At 41.6% G+C, this 20,735-nt stretch overlaps 1 protein-coding gene and 1 pseudogene across 4 annotated transcripts; both read left to right on the forward strand.

Moving 5' to 3' along the window:
- Positions 1-2,107: 2,107 nt before the first annotated feature.
- Positions 2,108-9,062, forward strand: LOC147372797 (negative elongation factor C/D pseudogene; annotated as a pseudogene). Of its 2 annotated transcripts, XR_015164308.1 has the most exons (3): positions 2,108-2,313; positions 5,885-5,970; positions 6,994-9,062. The product of XR_015164308.1 is annotated as a negative elongation factor C/D pseudogene, transcript variant X1 (transcript). The 2 variants fall into 2 exon arrangements; XR_015164309.1 differs by lacking the exon at positions 5,885-5,970.
- Positions 9,063-15,155: 6,093 nt separating this feature from the next.
- On the forward strand, positions 15,156-20,245 carry NANOGNB (NANOG neighbor homeobox). 2 transcript variants are annotated; one of them, XM_086404253.1, is made up of 6 exons: positions 15,156-15,349; positions 16,139-16,270; positions 17,284-17,334; positions 18,799-19,091; positions 19,205-19,280; positions 19,711-20,245. In XM_086404253.1, exons 1-6 carry the CDS (start codon positions 15,325-15,327, stop codon positions 19,719-19,721), a joined length of 588 nt encoding a protein of 195 aa, XP_086260379.1. In that variant the 5' UTR covers positions 15,156-15,324; the 3' UTR covers positions 19,722-20,245. The 2 variants fall into 2 exon arrangements, with proteins under 2 accessions (XP_086260379.1, XP_086260380.1); XM_086404254.1 differs by lacking the exon at positions 17,284-17,334.
- Positions 20,246-20,735: the final 490 nt, after the last annotated feature.

Consider the following 20,735-nt stretch of genomic DNA (forward strand, 5'->3'; position numbering starts at 1 on the left):
TTATCTGGATCATGAAGATCTTTTTTGTACAGTTCTTCTGTGTATTCTTGCCATCTCTTCTGAATATCTTCTGCTTCTGTTAGGTCCCTACCATTTCTGTTCTTTATTGAGCCCATCTTTGCATTAAATGTTCCCTTGGTATCTCTAATTTTCTTGAAGAGATCTCTAGTCTTTTCCATTCTGTTGTTTTCCTTGACCACAGAATAGGTTATTATATAATCACTAAAACTTATCCAACTCTATGTGACCCCATGGACTGTAGCCTGCCAGGCTCCTCTGTCCATGGGATTTTCAGGCAAGAATACTGGAGTGGGTTGCTGTTCCCTTTTCCAGGGGATCTTCCTGACCCAGGGATTGAACCCACGTCTCCTGCACTGCAGGCAGATTCTTTACCGTCTGAGCCACCAGGGGAGCCCAATACTTTGAAAAATATTTAGTAAGAGGAAAATATTCTTTTTTGCTCCATAAATAATTTTGAATGGATAAATTATTTAACAGTGAGAGACCAGGAAGTCTTCTCAATGGCAGTTTACAGATATGTGAGGGTAGAAAATAAAGCATTGTGTGAAATAATTCCAGTGGTTGGGAATCTGCCTACCAATGCAGGAGACACGGGTTCGGGAAGATCCCACATACCTCAGGGCAAGTAAGCCTGTGTCTACTACAGGGAGCCCACACTCTGACACTATAGAAGCCCACACACAACTAGAGAGTCCAGGTGCTGCAACGAAATATTCTTCACAACACAGCAAGAATCCTGTGTGCTGCAACTAAGATCTGACACAGGCAAACAAACATTTGCTTTTTTTAAGACAAACCTGGGAGATTCCATTAACCCTCACACTCTAATCCAAACCCCTGATCGTCTTCTCCAACCACTGACTCCAGTCTCATTTCTGGTCACATGCCTTGTGACTAAAAGTACTTGAAAAGAAGCCAGAAGAAGATGAGAGAACAAGTCTTGCTTTTAATCTGGAGAAATAACTTTCTAGGCAGAGCACACAGCACGTGCGAAGGCCTAAACTGGGACTGTGCCTGGCTTGTTAGATGAACCACAAAGCATCCAGAGAGGATGGAGCAGAGTGAGTGAAGGAAAGTGGTTTTGGGTTTTGTTTTTTTTTTAAATTTTTTATTGGAGTATAGCTGATTTAGAATGTTGTGTTAATTTCTGCTATCCACCAAAGTGAGACAGTTATAAATATACCCACTCCTCTTTAGATTCCATTTCCATATAAATCATTACAGAGTATTGAATAGAAGTCCCTGTGCTATACATCAGGTTCTTATTAGTTACCTATTTTGTATATATTAGTGTATATATATCACACCCAATCTCCTAATTTATCCCTCCCCCCACCTTTGGTAACCATAAATTTCTTTTCTACGTCTGTGACTCAATTTCTGTTTTGTAAATAGGTTCATCTGCACGTTTTTTTTAGATTTCATATATTAGCAATATCATATATTTGTCTTTCTCTGTCTGACCTACTTCACTCATGACAATTTCTAGGTCCATCCATATCATTGCAAATGGCATTGTTTTGTTCGTTTTTATGGCTGAGTAATATTCCATCATATATATGACCTACATCTTCTTTATTCATTCCTCTGTCAATGGACATTTATGAATAGGTTGCTTCCATGTCCTGGTTATTGTGAATAGTGCAGCAATGATCATGCAGGAGCACATATCCTTTCGAATTATGTTTTTATTCAGATATATACTTAGGAGCAGGATTGTTGAGTCATATGCAGGAAGGAAAGTGTTAATAGAAGTCAGAAACAGCAAGGGGCCAAGTTAGATTTTCTTCTCACAAGTTGAGCTTGGACCAAGAGAAAGGAGAGGAGTCAGAGATACTAAGGCTCTTGACTCAATCAACTGGACTAATGGAATCAGCTTTACTTAAGCCGTGAGGCCTGAGAGGGGTCAGGGCTGGACGTCAGGATTGAGGTGGAGAGTTTTAAGTTTGACTTATGACCTATGAGACACTCAAGCAGGGATACTGAGCTGGGACTTTGGATATACAAGACTGAAGATTCAAATCCAGATCTAATCACTGTGTGGGTGGTAAAAAAATCACTATGATTAGATTTTCATGCCTGGAAAGTATATATAGGATTGCAGAGCTCTGGAGATGTCACCTTGCAAGACGCAGTAGGTTCACAGTCAGAGAGAGGAAGAGAGAAGGAGAAGAAGCCAAGAACACTTGGAAGGAGCTGCCACTGACAAAGAAGGAATCTCAAGAGAGGACTGGGTCCTGGGAGCCCTGAGAAGAAAGCCTTTCAAGGTGGACAGAGCTCCGGATATTCCAAGTAAGAGAGGACTAGGAATTGATCATTAGATTTTTGCAATGTTAAGATCATGGATTTGTGACTTTCACAGGTTGGGTGTCTAGGTAGGTTGGAGGTGAGGCTTGATTGGAGTAAATTAAAGAGAGAATGTGCAGGAAAAAAAGATCACCACACAGCAAAGACAAAGAACTTTTTAGAAGAGTTTTCCTGTAAAAGAAATGTTAAAAATGGGGTGATAGCAAAAGAGCCTTGTGATTTCAACAGAGTTTTGTTTTTTCCTCCCAAACCTGGTAATAATTAGTTTGTCTATATGGTGGATGGAAATGACAGAGGAGACTAATATAACCAATCATATTAGTTACATTAAATGACAGCTATAACTAATTATTTGAATCCTACAAATTTGAAGTTGCAATTTTTAAAATATAATTGTTAGCTTATTTAAATGTAAATAATTGTTTCACATGCCTAAGCAATTTAGTTGAAGTCTGGTCTATACTCCTGGACTGTGTGAGCACTTTAAAAAACTGGACACAATGTCCAAACCATAGAACTCACTCTTTTAAAGTATAAAATTCAGTAGTTTAGCAAATTCACAATGTTGTACAGGCACCCCACTAATTCCAGAGCATTTTCACCACTCTAAAAGAAGTCTATTAGCAAACACTTTCCATCCTGCCCCACACTATTTCCTGACAACCTCTAATTGATTTTCTATCTCTACAAATTTGCCTGTACTGACTGTTTCATTTAGTGGAATTATATAGTATATGACCTCTTGTACCTGGATTCTTTCACTTTGCAACTTTTCAAGATTCATCCATGCTGAACATGAATTAGTGTTTTATTCCTCTTCATGACTAGATAATATTCCACTGTGTACCATGCTTTGTTCATCCATTCATCAGTTGACAGACATTTGGGTGTTTCTACCTTGTGGCCATTATGAGTAACATTGCTATGCTCATCTGAAAAGTATTTTGTGTGGAGCTGGGTTGTCATTTCTCTTGCATATGCTATCTGAAAGGACTGGCTGAGCCATAGGGCTTCTCAGGTGGCTCAGTTGGTAAAGAATCTGCCTGCAATATAGGAGACTGGGGTTAAATCCCTGGGTTGGGAAGATCTCCTGGAGAAGGAAATGGCAGTACTTTTGCCTGGAGAAATTCATGGACAGAGGAGACTGGTGGGCTTTAGTCCATGGGGTCACAAGAGTCGGACACGACTCCTCATATGGCAACTCTATGTTTAACTTTTAGAAACAGTTTTTTCAGCCTCTGTTGAGATGATGATATGGTTTTTGTCCCTTATTCTATTGACACATTACATTGATTGTTTTTCATAAATCTAATCAACCTCACAATTCTGATATAAATTCTGCTGAGTCATGGTGTATAATCCTTACCTTGCCTGATTCATATTGTGGAGATTTTGTTGAAGATTTATTCACAAAGGATATTAGTCAGTAACTTTCTTGGGATTCCTCTGTGTGGCTCAGGCATCAAGGTGTGGTTTTATGGAATCTTGGAGGCTATAGGTATTTTTTGATGTAATTAAAATCCGTATCAATTGACTTTAAAGAAGCAAGATGATTCTAGAGAAACCAATTCTGTTCAGTTCAGTTCAGTCGCTCAGTCGTGTCCGACTCTTCATGACCCCATGAATCGCAGCACGCCAGGCCTCCCTGTCCATCACCAACTCCCGGAGTTCACTCAGACTCACGTCCATCGAGTCAGTGATGCCATCCAGCCATCTCATCCTCTGTCGTCCCCTTTTCCTCCTGCCCCCAATCCCTCCCAGCATCAGAGTCTTTTCCAATGAGTCAACTCTTCGCATGAGGTAGCCAAAGTATTGAAGTTTCAGCTTCAGCATCATTCCCTCCAAAGAACACCCGGGGCTGATCTCCTTCAGAATGGACTGGATGGATCTCCTTGCAGTCCAAGGGACTCTCAAGAGTCTTCTCCAACACCACAGTTCAAAAGCATCAATTCTTCAGTGCTCAGCCTTCTTCACAGTCCAACTCTCACGTCCATACATGACCACTGGAAAAACCATAGCCTTGACTAGACAAACCTTTGTTGGCAAAGTAATGTCTCTGCTTTTGAATATGCTATCTAGGTTGGTCATAACTTTCCTTCCAAGGAGTAAGCGTCTTTTAATTTCATGGCTGCAGTCACCATCTGTAGTGATTTTGGAGCCCAGAAAAATAAAGTCTGACACTGTTTCCACTGTTTCCCCATCTATTTCCCATGAAGTGATGGGACCAGATGCCATGATCTTTGTTTTCTGAATGTTGAGCTTTAAGCCAACTTGTTCACTCTCCACTTTCACTTTCATCAAGAGGCTTTTGAGTTCCTCTTCACTTTCTGCCATAAGGGTGGTGTCATCTGCATATCTGAGGTTATTGATATTTCTCCCAGCAATCTTGATTCCAGCTTGTGTTTCTTCTAGTCCAGTGTTTCTCATGATGTACTCTGCATATAAGTTAAACAAGCAGGGTGATAATATACAGCCTTGATGAACTCCTTTTCCTCTTTGGAACCAGTCTGTTGTTCCATGTCCAGTTCCAACTGTTGCTTCCTGACCTGCATACAGATTTCTCAAGAGGCAGGTCAGGTGGTCTGGTATTCCATCTCTTTCAGAATTTTCCACAGTTTATTGTGATCCACACAGTCAAAGGCTTTGGCATATTAGCCTGATCTAATTAATGAAGGCTTTAAGAGTCGAGTTGAGGTTTCCCTAAAGAGAACACATTCTGTCTGGGGAGAGCAGCATCCTTGATACCAAAGAATGCCAGTCTGCCTTTTCTGACGGCTGCCCCAAGGATCTCAGCCTTGCCTAGACAGTTCCCTCAGTCATGTAAGCCAATTCCTTGTGAGAAATCTCTTAATACACATCTCCTACGGGTTTGGTTTCTCTAATAGGACCCTGAATGATAACACAGGGTAATGAATACTGGCCTCTTAGAGTGAGCTGGAAGTCTTTCTTGCTCTTCTGTACTTGGGGAGAGTTTGTGAAAGGTTTAACTGTTATTTGAATGTTAGTAGAATTTCCCAGGGAAGCCCTCTGATTATGTGAATATTCATCAGATTTGTTTTTCAATTTAAGAAACTTATTCTACTGTGTTAATCTGATTTATCTCAAATATAGCTGGGATGTCATTTCATGTTTGTGTGTATTGTCCTACTTCACACATATTTCTTTTCAGTTCAGTTTAGTTCAGTCACTCAGTCATGTCCAACGCTTTGTGACTCCATGAACTGCAGCACGCCAGGCCTCCCTGTCCATCACCAACTCCCGGAGTCTACCCAAACCCATGTCCACTGAGTTGGTGATGCCATCCAGCCCTCTCATCCTCTGTCGTCCCCTTCTCCTCCTGCCCCCAATCCTTCCCAGCATTAGGGTCTTTTCCAATGAGTCAACTCTTCGCATTAGGTGGCCAAATTACTGGAGTTTCAGGGTTTTTTTTTCACTGCCACATTTTATTCCACAGTATAATAATGAGGGTTTTTAGTTTGGCAGAGCTGGATGTGGATTCTAACCACAAATCTTACCAGCAGTGTGAGTTTGAACTGCTCTTTTTCTTATTTTTCAGGAACTGGGATAGACTGTGGATCAACCCGTGACTGAGGAGCTTGTGTGCTCTCTGTGGTCCCCCTGTTCCCCAAAGGCCATATCCCTGTAAGTTACCAAGCCTTTTAGTTTTGGTTTTCTTCTGTCTCCCCTCATTTAAACCTCCATCTTTGAAAATCTGTTGAAGAAAGTGAATGAAACACTCACTCAGTCCTCTGTTCCGCCTCACTTCCCACTCCCTAAAGCCCACATCCACTACCAGCCTAACACCTGTCCACCTAGTGCCCCCTTGTCCACGGTGGCTCCCGTCTAGCCATTCTCCCTTGACAGGCATAATCTCTTTCAAAGAAAACCATCTTCTGTTACTTTTCCACTTAAAACCTTATGCAAACTTACACACAAACACTGTACATACAGACAATTGCCTGGTACACAGAAAAGTGCTCAAATTATAGTGAAGTGAATAAATATGTGATATGAAGAAAACAAAAATAATAAAATTGATTTTAAAAGTCCAAATTAAATGGAAGTTTCATTAAAAGAAAAGGCATAGCAATAGTATAAAAAATAAGAACTATTTGAGCATAGTAACTAGTTTTGACTCAAAAGTTGATTAAGGATTACTGATTTGGGTCTCTAGAGTGTCAGAGCTAAAAGACACAGATGATTAATCTTTGAGAGAATATATTAGTGGTCTGGAAAAAGTAAAATTTTTACAAATTTTTGAAAATAGTAATTTTATCGGAGTATAAATTTAACACGTGATCATTATAGAGAAGCATCTCAACTGGCCAATGAAATGACCTCTGGAACATCAGACTGCAATTCCAAGAGTAGACAGAAGAAACTTGCCCTCCTATGATCTAATCAGTAAATTCATATTCCTATCAAGAAACATCCATTTGGTAACTCCGTGATGGTCCAGTGGCTAAGACTCTGTGCTCCTAACTCAGGGGGCCAGGGTTCATTACCTGGTGAGGGAACTAGGTCCTGCATGCCCCAGCTAAGACCTGGTACAGCCAAATAAATAAAACTAATACATATTTTTGAAAAAGAAACATCAGTTTTACATACCACAGCCTTGAAAAGAAGAGAGAGGTGACCATAATCCTGTTATCCCTTCCTAAACAGGCAGCTTCGGAAGAGTCCAGTGGGGGCCATGCCTGGCGCCACCATGGACATGGACCAGGATGACTTCGGGAGACCTGCCGAGTGGGGTGACGAGCAGCCAGAAGATGGTGTGCTGGGAGAAGAAGATGCCCAGGTCCAGCAAGAATGCCTGCAGAAATTTTCTACCCCAGATTATATCATGGAGCCCTCTGTCTTCAACACTTTGATGAGATATTTCCAGGCAGGAGGGTCTCCAGAGGAGGTGATCCGCCTCTTATCAGACAACTACACAGCTGTGGCCCAGACCATCAACCTGCTGGCCCAGTGGCTCATTCAGACTGGGGTGGAACCAGTGCAGATTCAGGAAACAGTGGAAAACCACTTGAAGAACTTAGTGATGCAACACTTCGACCCCCGCAAAGCAGATTCTATCTTTACAAACGAAAGGGCAACCCCCGCCTGGCTGGAACAAATGATTGCACATCCCACCTGGAGGGATCTTGTTTACCAGCTGATGGAAGCGCACCCAGACTGTCTGATGCTGAAATTCACGGTCAAGCTCATTTCCGATGCAGGATACCAAGGCGAGATCACTGGCGTGGTGGCAGCCTGCCAGCAGCTGGAAGTGTTCTCTAGAGTTCTCGGGAGCTCTCTAGCTACCATTTTGGATGGAGGAGAAGCCAACCTTGCAGAAAACCTGCCTCAGTTTGCTAAGATGGTGTGCCACGGCGAGCATACATACCTGCTGGCTCAGGTCCTGATGGCCGTGCTGGCCCAGGAAGGCCAGCGGGGCGGGGCAGTGCGCAGGGTCGCACAGGAGGTCCAGCGCTTCGCCCAGGAGAGTGGCCACGATGCCAGTCGCATCCCGCTTGCCCTGGGCAGAGCTGCCTCCTACCCCCGGCTGTGCCAGGCCCTGGGGGCCATGCTGTCCAAGCAGGCCCTGAATCCAGCCGACATCACCGTCCTCTACAACCTGTTTGTTACCAGCAGGGACCCGCCTCCTGTCGAGCTCATCCGGGTGCCAGCCTTCCTGGACCTGTTCATGCAATCGCTCTTTAAACCTGGGGCCAGGATCAACCCAGACCACAAGCACAAGTATATCCATCTCTTAGCCTACGCGGCCAGCGTGGTGGAGATCTGGAAGAAGAACAAACGCCTGAGCATCAATCAAGATGAGCTGAAGGCAACAGCGAAGGCTATTGAAACTGTTCACAATTTGTGCTGTGCTGAGAACACAGGGGCAAGCGAGCTCCTGGCCGAGCTGGGCACCCTCTATAGGTGCATCAGATTTCCAGTGGTGGCAGTGGGTGTGCTGACGTGGGTGGACGGGACCGTGTCAAAGCCCAAGTTCTTCGAGCAGCACACCCACCCCACTCCAGTGCCCCTGGCCCTGCTAGACGAGGTCAGCACCTACCATCCCCTCCTGCACCCCCATGTCTTGCAGCTACTGATCAAGCTCTTGGAGACTGAATACCCCGAGCTAGATGCCATGAAGCAGCTTAAGGTGAAGAAGATCCTCCTGAACAGGATGGTGCACCTGCTGAGTTGCGGCCATGTGCTCCCTGTGGTCGCCTACATCCGCAGGTGTCTGGAGAAGCTGGACACCGACCTGTCTCTCATCCGCTACTTTGTGTCCGAGGTGCTGGATATGATCATCCCTCCCTACACCTCTGACTTTGTGCGGCTTTTCCTGCCCATCCTGGAAAACGACAGCATTGCCAGCACCCTGAAAAGGGCGGGTGAACATGACCCTGTGACAGAGTTCATAGCTCACTGCCAGTCTAACTTCATGCTGCTGGACTGAGTCAGAGCAACACCAAACCCACAGCAGAACATTCCAGCAGACCTACTGTGGAGAATCCTTTTGCAGAAGCTACTGGTGAAGAGACCCCCAGTCAACACCTTGGAAATGGGTTCTGATGGGAGGAGGTGGAGAATTTCTGTAAAAAAAAAAAAAAAGAAAAGAAATGTTAGCAATCTTAACAAAGTTAACTTAGCTTTTTTCACAAGACCTGATTGTTGACTTCATATTATTGTAATTGCTTTAATTTTCCAAGAACAAATAAAAGTCTTTCTACAGTTGAAAAGTGTACATTCTGGTGTTGGCTTTCTGCTGTGTAAATAAAGCACTTGGGTCCAAAAAATAAATAACAAATAAAAAGTCAAACAACTTTCCAAGTTTTCAAGAAATACTGTCACCCCAGATTCAAGAGGAAGGATTAAATGTAAGTCCACCACCAGCATCAGAAGCTCTACATGTAAAACTGAGCATGTGTCATTGAACCCACAAATGCACCCAAACACTCAAGTCTCCGGGCAGGTAAACAAAGATTTTCAAGGAAGCATTTACCATCTCTATTGTGAATTATCAGAAGACAATTATATGACTCTATTTGATAACTGGAAAGATAATGTGGGAAAACAATGCTTTCGAATACATGGAAATTAGAGTCATTTTGACCAGTCCTGTGCTGGGATAGTGATCATCGAAATTTTAGTGATACAAATTCTTTGTACTTTACATTCTTTACCTGTTGATTTTTGTCATAAGCATTATTACTTGGCAACATGTATATCATAAGTAATACTTAATTTATTCTTAATGTGAAGTCAAGTGGGCCTTAGAAAGCATCACTACGAACAAAGCTAGTGGAGGTGATGGAATTCCAGTTGAGCTATTCCAAATCCTGAAAGATGATGCTGTGAAAGTGCTGCCCTCAATATGCCAGCAAATTTGGAAAACTCAGCAGTGGCCACAGGACTGGAAAAGGTCAGTTTTCATTCCAATCCCAAAGAAAGGCAATGCCAAAGAATGCTCAAACTACCGCACAATTACACTCATCTCACACACTAGTAAAGTAATGCTCAAAATTCTCCAAGCCAGGCTTCAGCAATATGTGAACCGTGAACTTCCTGATGTTCAAGCTGGAAAAGGCAGAGCAACCAGAGATCAAATTGCGAACATCCGCTGGATCATGGAAAAAGCAAGAGAGTTCCAGAAAAGCATCTATTTCTGCTTTCTTGACTATGCCAAAGCCTTTGACTATGTGGATCACAAACTGTGGAAAATTCTGAAAGAGATGGGAATACCAGACAACCTGATCTGCCTCTTGAGAAATTTGTATGCAGGTCAGGAAGCAACAGTTAGAACTGGACATGGAACAACAGACTGGTTCCAAAGAGGAAAAGGAGTTCGTCAAGGCTGTATATTGTCAACCTGTTTATTTAACTTACATGCAGAGTACATCATGAGAAATGCTGGACTGGAAGGAACACAAGCTGGAATCAAGATTGCCAGGAGAAATATCAATAACCTCAGATATGCAGATGACACCACCCTTATGGCAGAAAGTGAAGAGCAACTAAAAAGCCTCTTGATGAAAGTGAAAGTGGAGAGTGAACAAGTTGGCTTAAAGCTCAACATTCAGAAAACGAAGATCATGGCATCTGGTCCCATCACTTCATGGGAAATAGATGGGGAAACAGTGGAAACAGTGTCAGACTTTATTTTTCTGGGCTCCAAAATCACTACAGATAGTGACTGCAGCCATGAAATTAAAAGACGCTTACTCCTTGGAAGGAAAGTTATGACCAACCTAGATAGCATATTCAAAAGCAGAGACATTACTTTGCCAACAAAGGTTCGTCTAGTCAAGGCTATGGTTTTTCCTGTGGTCACGTATGGATGTGAGAGTTGGACTGTGAAGAAGGCTGAGTGCCAAAGAATTGATGCTTTTGAGCTGTGGTGTTGGAGAACACTCTTGAGAGTCCCTTGGACTGCAAGGAGACCCAACCAGTCCATTCTGAAGGAGATCAGCCCTGGGTGTTCTTTGGAAGGAATGATGCTAAAGCTGAAACTCCAGTACTTTGGCCAACTCATGCGAAGAGTTGACTCATTGAAAAAGACTGATGCTGGGAGGGATTGGGGGCAGGAGGAGAAGGGGACGACAGAGGATGAGATGGCTGGATGGCATCACTGACTTGATGGACGTGAGTCTGGGTGAACTCCGGGAGTTGGTGATGGACAGGGAGGCCTGGCGTGCTGCGATTCATGATGCGATTCAAAATCAGAACAACGAAGTTCAAGTTACAAATTCAATAACTTTAATGTCTTTTTTTTCAACTTAAAGACATTCTAGGAAATGGAAAATTCAATCATTTACTTATAAGATAATTTGAATGTGTTTCTACACCTATAAGTAGTTTGGACTCTCACAAACAAGGTATAAGAGGTGTGGCCTCAGGAATTCCTTGGGAATCCAGTGGTTAGGACTCCCTTCTCTTACTGGCAAGTCCTCAGGTCCAATCTCTGGTCAGAGAACTAAGATTCGGCAAGTCACTTGGTGCAGACAGGAAAATAAATTACTTAAGATGGCACTAGTGGTAATGCAGGAGACATAAGAGATGTGGGTTCTATCCCTGGGTCAGGAAGATCCCCTGGAGGAAGGCATGACAACCCATTCCAGTATTCTTGCCTGGAGAGTCCCATGGACAGAGGAGCCTGGTAAGCTACCGTCCATGGGGTCACAAAGAGTCAGACACTACTGCAGCGACTTAGCACACAATTTTAAAAACATGCCATCTCAAAAGATTTGTGTTTTCAAGTAATTTTTATGAATATATTAAATCCAATCAAAGTAAAATGGGGGGACTTCCCCGGTGGCACAGTGAATAAGGATAAGAATCTGCCAATGCAGGGAACATGTTTGATTCCCAGGAGGATACCACATGCTGCGGAGCCACTAAGCCCGTGTACTACAACTACCGAGCCTGTGCTCTGGAGCCCACAAAAAATGTGCAGCTTATAGAGAATTACACGTCAGTAAAAAAAAAAAAAAAGAGGTGAGTCTAAAACAGAAGTCGTATAACATTACCAACACATACTGTTAGCTACACATTTCATCAGCTCATCTGTATGTCTCCTTTATCTTAGTCTGTTTTTCCAACCATCTTCCTGAATTTCTTTTATCCTTCCCTCAGTTTTATAGCTTTTTAAATCACATATTTATGCACCCTTCAATAATATTATTTGATTTTTGAAGATTATGTATTTCGAGACTTGCTCTTTTTACCCAAAATGATGCTTCTAAAATCAACCGAGTACTTGAAAGTGAGAGTTACTCAGTCATATCCAACTCTTTGTGACCCCATGCCAGGCTCCTCTGTCCATGGGGCTTCTCCAGGCAAGAATACTGGAGTGGGTAGCTGTTCCCTTCTCCAGGGGATCTTCCTGATCCAGGGATTGAACTGGGATCTCCTGCACTGCAGCTCAGCTTTACCAGCTGAGCTACTAGGGAAGCCGCAACCAAGGACCCAAATTAACTTTAATTCATTCGCTTCCTTCTGACTATATTATTTCCCCTTCTGATGTTTCAGACCATGAATGCTACCACATTCTTCCTCACGTCTCCTGATACACATATGGAAGAAGGTCTCCATGTATATATGAAGGATAAGAGAGTGCATAAGTTTACAAGACAGTGAAAACTTGTTTGACAAAGGATTTTCCTGATGGCCCAATAATTAATACCTGCACTCCTAGTGCAGGGGGCCTGGGTTTGATCCCTGGTCAGGGAACCAGATCACCCAGGCCACAACTAAAGACCCACTGCATGCGTGGGTGCTAAGTCACTTCAGTCATGTCCAACTCTGTGTAACCTTATGGACTGTAGCCAGCCAGGCTTATCTGCCCATGGGATTCTGCAGGCAAGAAGATTGGAGTGGATGGCCGTTTCCTCCTCCAGGGGATCTTCCCAACCCAGGGGTCGAACCTGTGTCTCCTACATCTCCTGCATTGTTCAGGGGGTGGAGAGGGGAGTCTTTACCACTAGTGCCACCTGGGAAGCCCAAAGGCCTGCTACAACCAAGTAAAAAAAAAAAATTTTTTTAAGAAAAATAACTCTCTCCTTTAATTAATGTGAAGCACAGGAGACAATTATTTAAAAAAAAAAAATTGTTTGCCAAACAAGTTGAATCAATTTACACTCCCACCAAAAACACACGAGAGTTCTTGTCAACCTACAGCTCTCTAACGTGCAGCGCTGTTTGACTTCTTCAAGTGGGTATAACATGGCAGCTCATTCTTGTCTTCATCTTGATTTTTACTAAGGTTGGGATACTTTTCAAAATATTAGCCATTCAGGTATTCTTCTGACTCCTTGGCCTCACATACACATCTTTTACACATCTCTTAATAAGAATTGTTTTCCTTATTGGTTTCTGGGAATCTTGTTTCAGATCCTACAAATTTGTCAATATATTTTCTGCAAATTCATGACTTTTCTTTCCACTTCATTCCTGGGATCCTTGATGAATACCAGTTTTCAATTTTTATATAAAATTGATGAATCTTTTCCAGCAGCATTTATTATGTAACTCATTACTTGCCACACTGGTCTGTAATTCTCCATTATCATACATTAAGCTTAGATTATACATTTGGGTCTGTTTGTAGACATACTTATGGATTATAAATTTTTGTAAATATTGTATCATAATAGAAATGTTTTTATATATGTATATCTCCTTATTTAAGGTTTTGTTTCTCTGCATCTTGATTAAATTGAATATGTTTCGTATGCCTGATGGAAATGCATTTTTTTACGGGTTTTTTGTTGTTGTTTATACACTTAATCCACTTTACCACTGGGGCTCATCCTTGTGGTCCACTGATATCCAAGACAGGAAAGACAGCTACCTTAGTTCTAGGCACTGTCATCTCTGTAACCTCTGCAACAAGCAAATTATTGGTTCCTTAATCTGCTTCATCCAATCCATCTTCACCACAGATTACCTCATCATTTACAAACCATCAGGGATGCCCAATAGCCTTAAATATTTAGCTCGGTTGGTAAAGAATCTGCCTGCAATGCAGGAGACCCCGATTGGATTCCAGGATCAGGAAGATCCCCTGGAGAAGGGATAGGCTATCCACTCCAGTATTCTCGGGCTTCCCTTATGGTTCAGCTGGTAAAGAATCTGCCTGCAATTTCAGGAGACCTGAGTTCGATCCATGCATTGGGAAGATCCCCTGGAGAAGGGAAAGGCTACCCACTCCAGTGTTTTGGCCAGGAGAATTCCATGGACTGTATAGTCCATGGAGTCACAAAGAGTCACACGCCGCTTTCACTTTCTTTCTTTTCCCAAAATCCTTAGCCTGAATTGGAACATCTTCAGGTTCCTGGCTGGTCTTCAGCTTTGAAGAGTTCTCATCAGTTCTCTAAATTTTTCTTGATCACAGCCCAAGTTCAAACTTCCTGAAAGAGTCTATTAACCCTCATATTCTAATCCCAAATCCTTAACTGTCATCTCCATGCACTGCCTACTACGGTATCATTTCTGGGCACTGCCTTGTCAATAAAAGTACTTGAAAAGAAATCAGAAGAGAGTAAGAGAACAAGTCTTGCATTTCTCTGGAGATAAAACTTTGTAGGCAGAGTGAACAGCAAGTGCAGAGGCTTCAGTTGGGCCCCACACCGGCTTGTTAACTGAAAAGCAGGGCAATCTGAGGGATGGAGCAAAGTGAGTTTTTTTTTTTTTTTTTTCCCAAGAACTTGCAGTTCTTTCTTTCTTGCACGCTAGCTTTCTCTAGTTTTGTTGATCAGGGGCTACTCTCCAGTTGCAATGAGTGGGTTTTTCATTGCAAGGTCTTCTCTTGTGGAGGCCAGGCTCTAGAACACTTGAGTTTCAGTAATTGTGGCACACAGGGGGCAGTTCCCCCAAGGCAAGAGAAATCCTCTGGACCAGGGAGTGAACCCATGTCTTCATTAGCAGGCAGATTCTTAACCACTAGGCCACCAGGGAAATACAAGAAAGGGTTAACAGAAGTCAGAAACCTAGCAAGGGACCAAGCCAAAAATTTTTTTTTTTTTTTTTTAAGATTGATTTTGGCCCAAGAGAAAAGACAGCAATTGTAGAAGCTGAGTTTCTTGGCTCAATCAACTGGATCAATGGAACTGCCTTCACTTAAACAGGGAGGCCTGAGAGACGGTTAGGGGTCAATTCGGGACTTCGAGGTTGAGGTTGGGAGTTTTAAGTTTGACTTATGAGTACTGAGACATCCAAGCAGAGATACAGAGCTGGAACTTTGGATATACAAGCCTGGAGATTCAAATTCTAACCTAATCACCGTCTGGGTGGTAACGATGTCATTATGATTAGATTTCCGTGCTTGGACAGTATATATAGGAACTCAGAGCTCTAGAGACATAGACTTGAGAGTTGCAGTAGGTCCACAGTCTGGAAGACAAGGAGAGAAAAAGGAAGAAGTAAAGAAACTTGAGCATCACTGACATAAACAGAATCTCTGGAGAGGATTCGGTCCTGAGAGCCCTCAGAGAAAAGCCTTTCAAGATGGACAGAGCTCCAAATACTCCAAGTAAGAGAGGGCTGGGAATCGATCACTGGATTTTTGCAATGCTAAGATCATTGATTGGTGACTTCAACAAGAGAGATGTCTTTGGAGTTGGATGTAAAAGACTGACTGGAGTCAATTGAAGAGACAATGAGCAGGAAATATATCACCGACATGCAAACACAAATAGGACTCTTTAAAAGCAGTTTTCTTGTACAAGAAAATAAACACACAGTTGCAATAGAGATTTTGGGGCTCTAGGGCACGGGTACAGTAGTTAATGTGCCTGGGCTTAGTTGCCCCAACAGCGTATGTAATCTTCTCAGAGCAGGAATCAAACCCATGCCCCTTCCATTGGCAGGCAGATTCTTAACCACTGGACCATCAGGGAAGTCCCATAAGAGCTTTTAAAAAATAATAATATTTTTATTTATTTTTGGCTGTGCTGGGTCTTGGTTGCTGTGCTGGCTTTTTCTGTAGTGGCAAGCAGGGGCTACACTTCATTGCAGCAAGTGGGTTCTCACTGTGGTGACTTTTCTTGCTTCGGAGCACAGGCTCTAGGACACATGGGCTTCATTAGTTGTGGCACGTGGGCTCAGTAGCTGCAGCTCCTGGGCTCTAGAGCAGAGGCTCAATAGTTGTGGCACATGGGCTTTGTTGCTCCAAGGCCTGTGGGATCTTCCTGGATCAGGGATTGAACCTATGTCCCCTGCACTGGCAGGCAGATTCTTTACAACTGAGCCACCAGGGAAGCCCCCATAAGAGCTTTTGAATGTGTTTCTATAACAAACTCTTTCTCTGGATTTTTCTTAGGTCAATCTGAGTATTTGATTTCTGAAAGTCAAGGACAACATCTAGTACAGAAGACCCAAAGGAAGACAATCACGGACCTATGTCAACAACGGCTGAAAATGGGTGACAACTTCACAAAATCAGAAAGCTGGAGTAAGTATGAATTCAATGGAAATCAAATAATAAGCAAACGCACTGCCTCTTATCTTTCACTCCATTCTTAGTTGTTGTGGCGTGCCTACGTGCTAAATCGCTTCAGTCACGTCTGACCCCATGGACTGCAGCCCACCACGTTCCTTTGTCCATGAGATTGTCCAGGTAAGAATACTGAAGTGGGTTGCCATTTCCTCCTCTAGGGGATCTTCCTGACCCAGGGATTGAACCGGAGTCTCTTTATGTCTTCTGCATTGGCAGACAGGGTTTTTACCACTGTGTCACCAGGGAAGTCTAATTGTTGTGGCACCAATAACCAAATCACAGAAGCTCATTCCTAATGGACTCTTAATTTTCAGGCCACATGGATACATCTAGGTCACAGAATAACTGGACAGTCCTAAGTACAACATATATTACAGATGTCATAAAACATTACTGATCTAGGTATATTATTAATGCATTTCATCAGCTTTTCTGTAAGCCTCTTCTATCCTACTGTGTTCTTCCACCCATCTTCTGAAACTCTTTTATCATTTGCTTAGTTTTATATTTTTTATCACATACGTATGTACCCTTCAATAATATTATTTGGTTTTTGAATACTATTTACTTTGGAGAATTGTTCTTTTTTGGTTTATTTTTAATTGGAGGATATGAGACTTGTTCTTTTTACTCAGAATTATAATTCTAAAGTTCACCAAATTCTCAAATTAGCTTTAATCATTAACTTCATTCTGATAATGCTGTTCAGTTATTAAGTTGTGTCTGACTCTTTGAGACCCCCATGGAATGCAACACACCAGGCTTCCCTGCCCTTCACTATCTCTCAGAGTTTGCTCAAACTCATGTCCATCAAGTTGGTGATGCCACCCAACCATCTTATCCTCTCCTGCCCTCAATCTTTCCCAGCATCAGGGTCTTTTGCAATGAGTCAGCTCTTCCCATCAGGTGGCCAAAATACTGTCATTCTGACAATAGACATTGAATTATTTCCCCTTCTGATGTTTCAGATCATGAACGGTACCAGATTTTTATTTGTGTCTCCTCTTCAACATATGCAAGTAAGTCTCTAGGGTTATATCAAGGATAAGAGAATCTATAATTTTACAAGACAGTGCAAAATTGTTTTCCAAAGGAATTCAATCAACTCACACTTCTAACAAAAATACCTGCAAGTTCTTGTCAACCTACAGCTGTCTCATATTTGGTATTATTTGATTTCTTCATTTCTGTCTATCAAGTAACTATAAAAAGGCAGCTCATTCTTATCTTCATCTTGATTATTCTTTTCAAAATATTAGCCATTCAGATCTACTTCTGACTCCCAGCCCTCACACACACACAGCTTTTGTTTTCTCTCTTGGATTTTTTTTCCTTATAGATTTATGGAAGCTCTTTGCTCTAGATACCAAAAATTTGTCAGTTTTCTGTTACATATATTTTCTGCCAATTTATGGCTTTTCTCTCCACTTTATTCATGAAATCTTTGGTGAATAGCAGTTGTCAATTTTTATATAAATTTGATCAGTTTTATCTAGCAGCACTGATTAAATAGCTCATTACTTCCCCCCACTGATCAGAAATTCTCCATTATCATATATCAATTTTTGATTATCTACTAGGGTCTAACTTTAGCCCCCCTTTCCTTTTCAGTGGTGAACTTGTCCATTTGTACAATCATTCTTTTCTGTTTCAGTAACTATCGCTATTCATTATGTTCCTAATTAAACTCTTCTGATGTGTCTTGGTTACTTTTAAATTACTGATTTGGTTTCTTAAATAGTGTAAGTGATGGGATCACATAATATATACTTTAAGCCAGAGTACTTTAAGGTAAAAGTGGTGATATTAGTAATTATGCCAGGACATGAACATATGCCAGGAGGATCCTGGGAAAAGTGAAATATAAGGACAAATTTCTAAAAATTAGCAAAATTTGCTGAAATAGAAATAGAAAGCCTGTATAGTCCTTAACCTGCCTGCTGATGCAGGAGAACTAAAAGAGGCAGGTTTGATCCCTGCGTCAGAAAGATCCCCTGAAGAGCATGGCAACCCACTCCAGTATTCTTTTTTTTTTTTTCCTTTTTTTATCCCAGTGTTCTTGCCTGGAGAATCCTATGGATAGAGGAGCCTGGGGATCTATGGTCCATAGGATTGAAAAGAGTCAGACACGATTGAAGTGATTTAGCATGCATAGTCCTTTAAGGAAGGTCAATCATAGCTAATTTCATTTCAAGTTCACTTATTTTTGAGTACTTAATATCACACACAGATGTTTCAACTTCAATAAATAGCCTTTCCTTAGGAAGTATTTATTTATCACTACTTAACGTTCAAAAGAAAAATTTTTTCAGACCATTCTTTTCATGAAAATCTTCACTGGTTTAGACAATTTGACTTTTCCTTTCCTCTGCTTCCCAACAATGTCTGACACTGCTATGTTATTAAAATCAAATATATTCTCACACTGAAGGATACCATGATCTGAATGTTCAGTTTAGCTGCAACTTGATTTTATTCCACAGATTCTGGTGCACAGAAACAACCAGTGATGCCCTGTGATCAAAATCATCTTGAAGTTGAAAGGAAGACAAAGAAGAGAAAGAGAGGAGGAGGAGAAAAGGAAGAAGTCATAGAAGAGAACTTGGAAAAGGAGGAGGACGAGAAAGAAAAGAAAAATAAGAAACGATACCAGAAGAAAAAATTTGTCAGCAGACCCCTCATGGACACTCTCTGGGCAATGTTTAAATTTAAAAAAAATCCCACATTTCAGGATATTTCATCACTTGCACTTGAATTTAGCATGACAGCGACTCAGGTATGACCACATGTTTGTTTACTGACAAAGTCCCTGGTGTACAACTCTTACCCATATAAACCATTATCCTTATTTCTCGATGAATCACCTCTCAACTTTTTTTTTTTTTGCAGATAAACCGATGGTTTTGTAAAAAGAGGAAGATATACAAAAAAGAAATATACTGGAGAGCATATAAAAACAGAAGAGGTAAGGATGTTTGACATGTAGAACATAAAATGGAAAAAATACATTGACCTCTGGAGACACATTGTGTTCCCACAGTTGAATATCCCATCAACTTTCTGTCCTATTTTTCAGTCCCCTCAACAGACATAAATACACCTGTGGTCATACCACCATTTATCATATAATCATATTACCAGACACAGAATGGCAGCCATTAGATTTTTATTGACTAAATAATTTTGTCTTTTCTTTGTTTCTTAGATGTTAAATATATTTGGTGCTTGTCTTTCCTCTCTGTTGTTTGGAAAAAGCTCATATGATGGGAAGGAAGATAAAGATAAAAACAACATCAACACTTTTAATGGCACTGGTTGTTTATGGAAGTTGTATATATTATTTATGGATATTTATGTATAAATCTTTAATATTACCTCATTGATTGTCATTCTAGACCCAAAATGAGGAAATTGAATTGTTAGGAAAGAATGTGAGGACTTTCTTGATGGTGCAGTGGATAAGAACCCACCTGCTCAATGCAGGGGAAAGGGGTCCATCGCTGGTCTGGGAGGATTCCACATGCCAAGGAGCAACTAAGCTGGTGAGCCACAACTACTGAGCCAGGGCTCTAGAGCCTGACAGTTGCAACTACTGAGCCCGGGCACCACAAGGACTGAAGCCTGCCCACCTTAGAGCCAGTACACCACAACAACTGAGCCCAGGCACCACAAGGACTAAAGTCTGCCCATCTTAGAGCCAGTACACCACAACCACTGAGCATGCGTGCTGCCACCACGGAAGTCTGTGGGCCTGGAGCTGTGCCCTGCAACAAGAGAAGCCACTGCGATAAGAAGCCCAGGCACAACTAGAGAGCAGCCCTGCTCTCCAAACCCAGGGAAAGCCTGCCGGCAGCACTGAAGACCCAGTCCAATCGAAAACAATTAAACTTTTGAATTAAAAATTAAAAAATGTGATTTCATCAACAAGTACCAGTTCCTAAATGTCTAAGCCTGAATTTGTAATTTCATCTTTCTGGTAGAAATGCTCTGTGGTGTTTTTTTTTTTTTTGCTCTGTGTTTTAAATTTTACTTGATCACAAGTTCGAACAAAATTTCCCAGAACCTTCCATTAACCCTCAAGCTCTAAATCACAAATTCTAATAGTTTTCTCAGGTACAGATTTAAATCTAACTTCTGGACACTGCTTTGTCAACAAATATATTTAGAGAAAAACTGGAGGAAGGTGAGAAAAATTATCTGATAGAAAACAAACTTATAGTTACCAAATGGTAAAGAGGGTGGGAGAGGGATAAAAGGAGCTTGGAATTAGCAGATGCAAACTACTAGAAATGAAATGAATAAATGAGAAGGTCCTACTGTATAGCACAGGGAACTATATTATATTCAGTATTATAGGCTATATTCAGTCACCTATAATAAACCATAGTAGAAAAGAGTATGAAAAAGTATATATATATAT

The sequence above is a fragment of the Bos grunniens genome, chromosome 5, assembly GCF_055505025.1.
Source record: "Bos grunniens cultivar Pamir isolate PY7600 chromosome 5, Bosgru_T2T1.0, whole genome shotgun sequence".
Classification (NCBI taxonomy): domain Eukaryota; kingdom Metazoa; phylum Chordata; class Mammalia; order Artiodactyla; family Bovidae; genus Bos; species Bos grunniens.

What these genes read in the sequence shown, in the direction of transcription:
- NANOGNB (XM_086404253.1), top strand. Translation starts at nt 15,325, where the DNA reads ATGGACAGAGCTCCAAATACTCCAA. An exon ending in CTCCTCTTCAACATATGCAA is followed by an intron (nt 17,335 to 18,798) that starts GTAAGTCTCTAG and finishes TTTATTCCACAG; the next exon opens with ATTCTGGTGCACAGAAACAA. An exon ending in TTAGCATGACAGCGACTCAG is followed by an intron (nt 19,092 to 19,204) that starts GTATGACCACAT and finishes TTTTTTTTGCAG; the next exon opens with ATAAACCGATGGTTTTGTAA.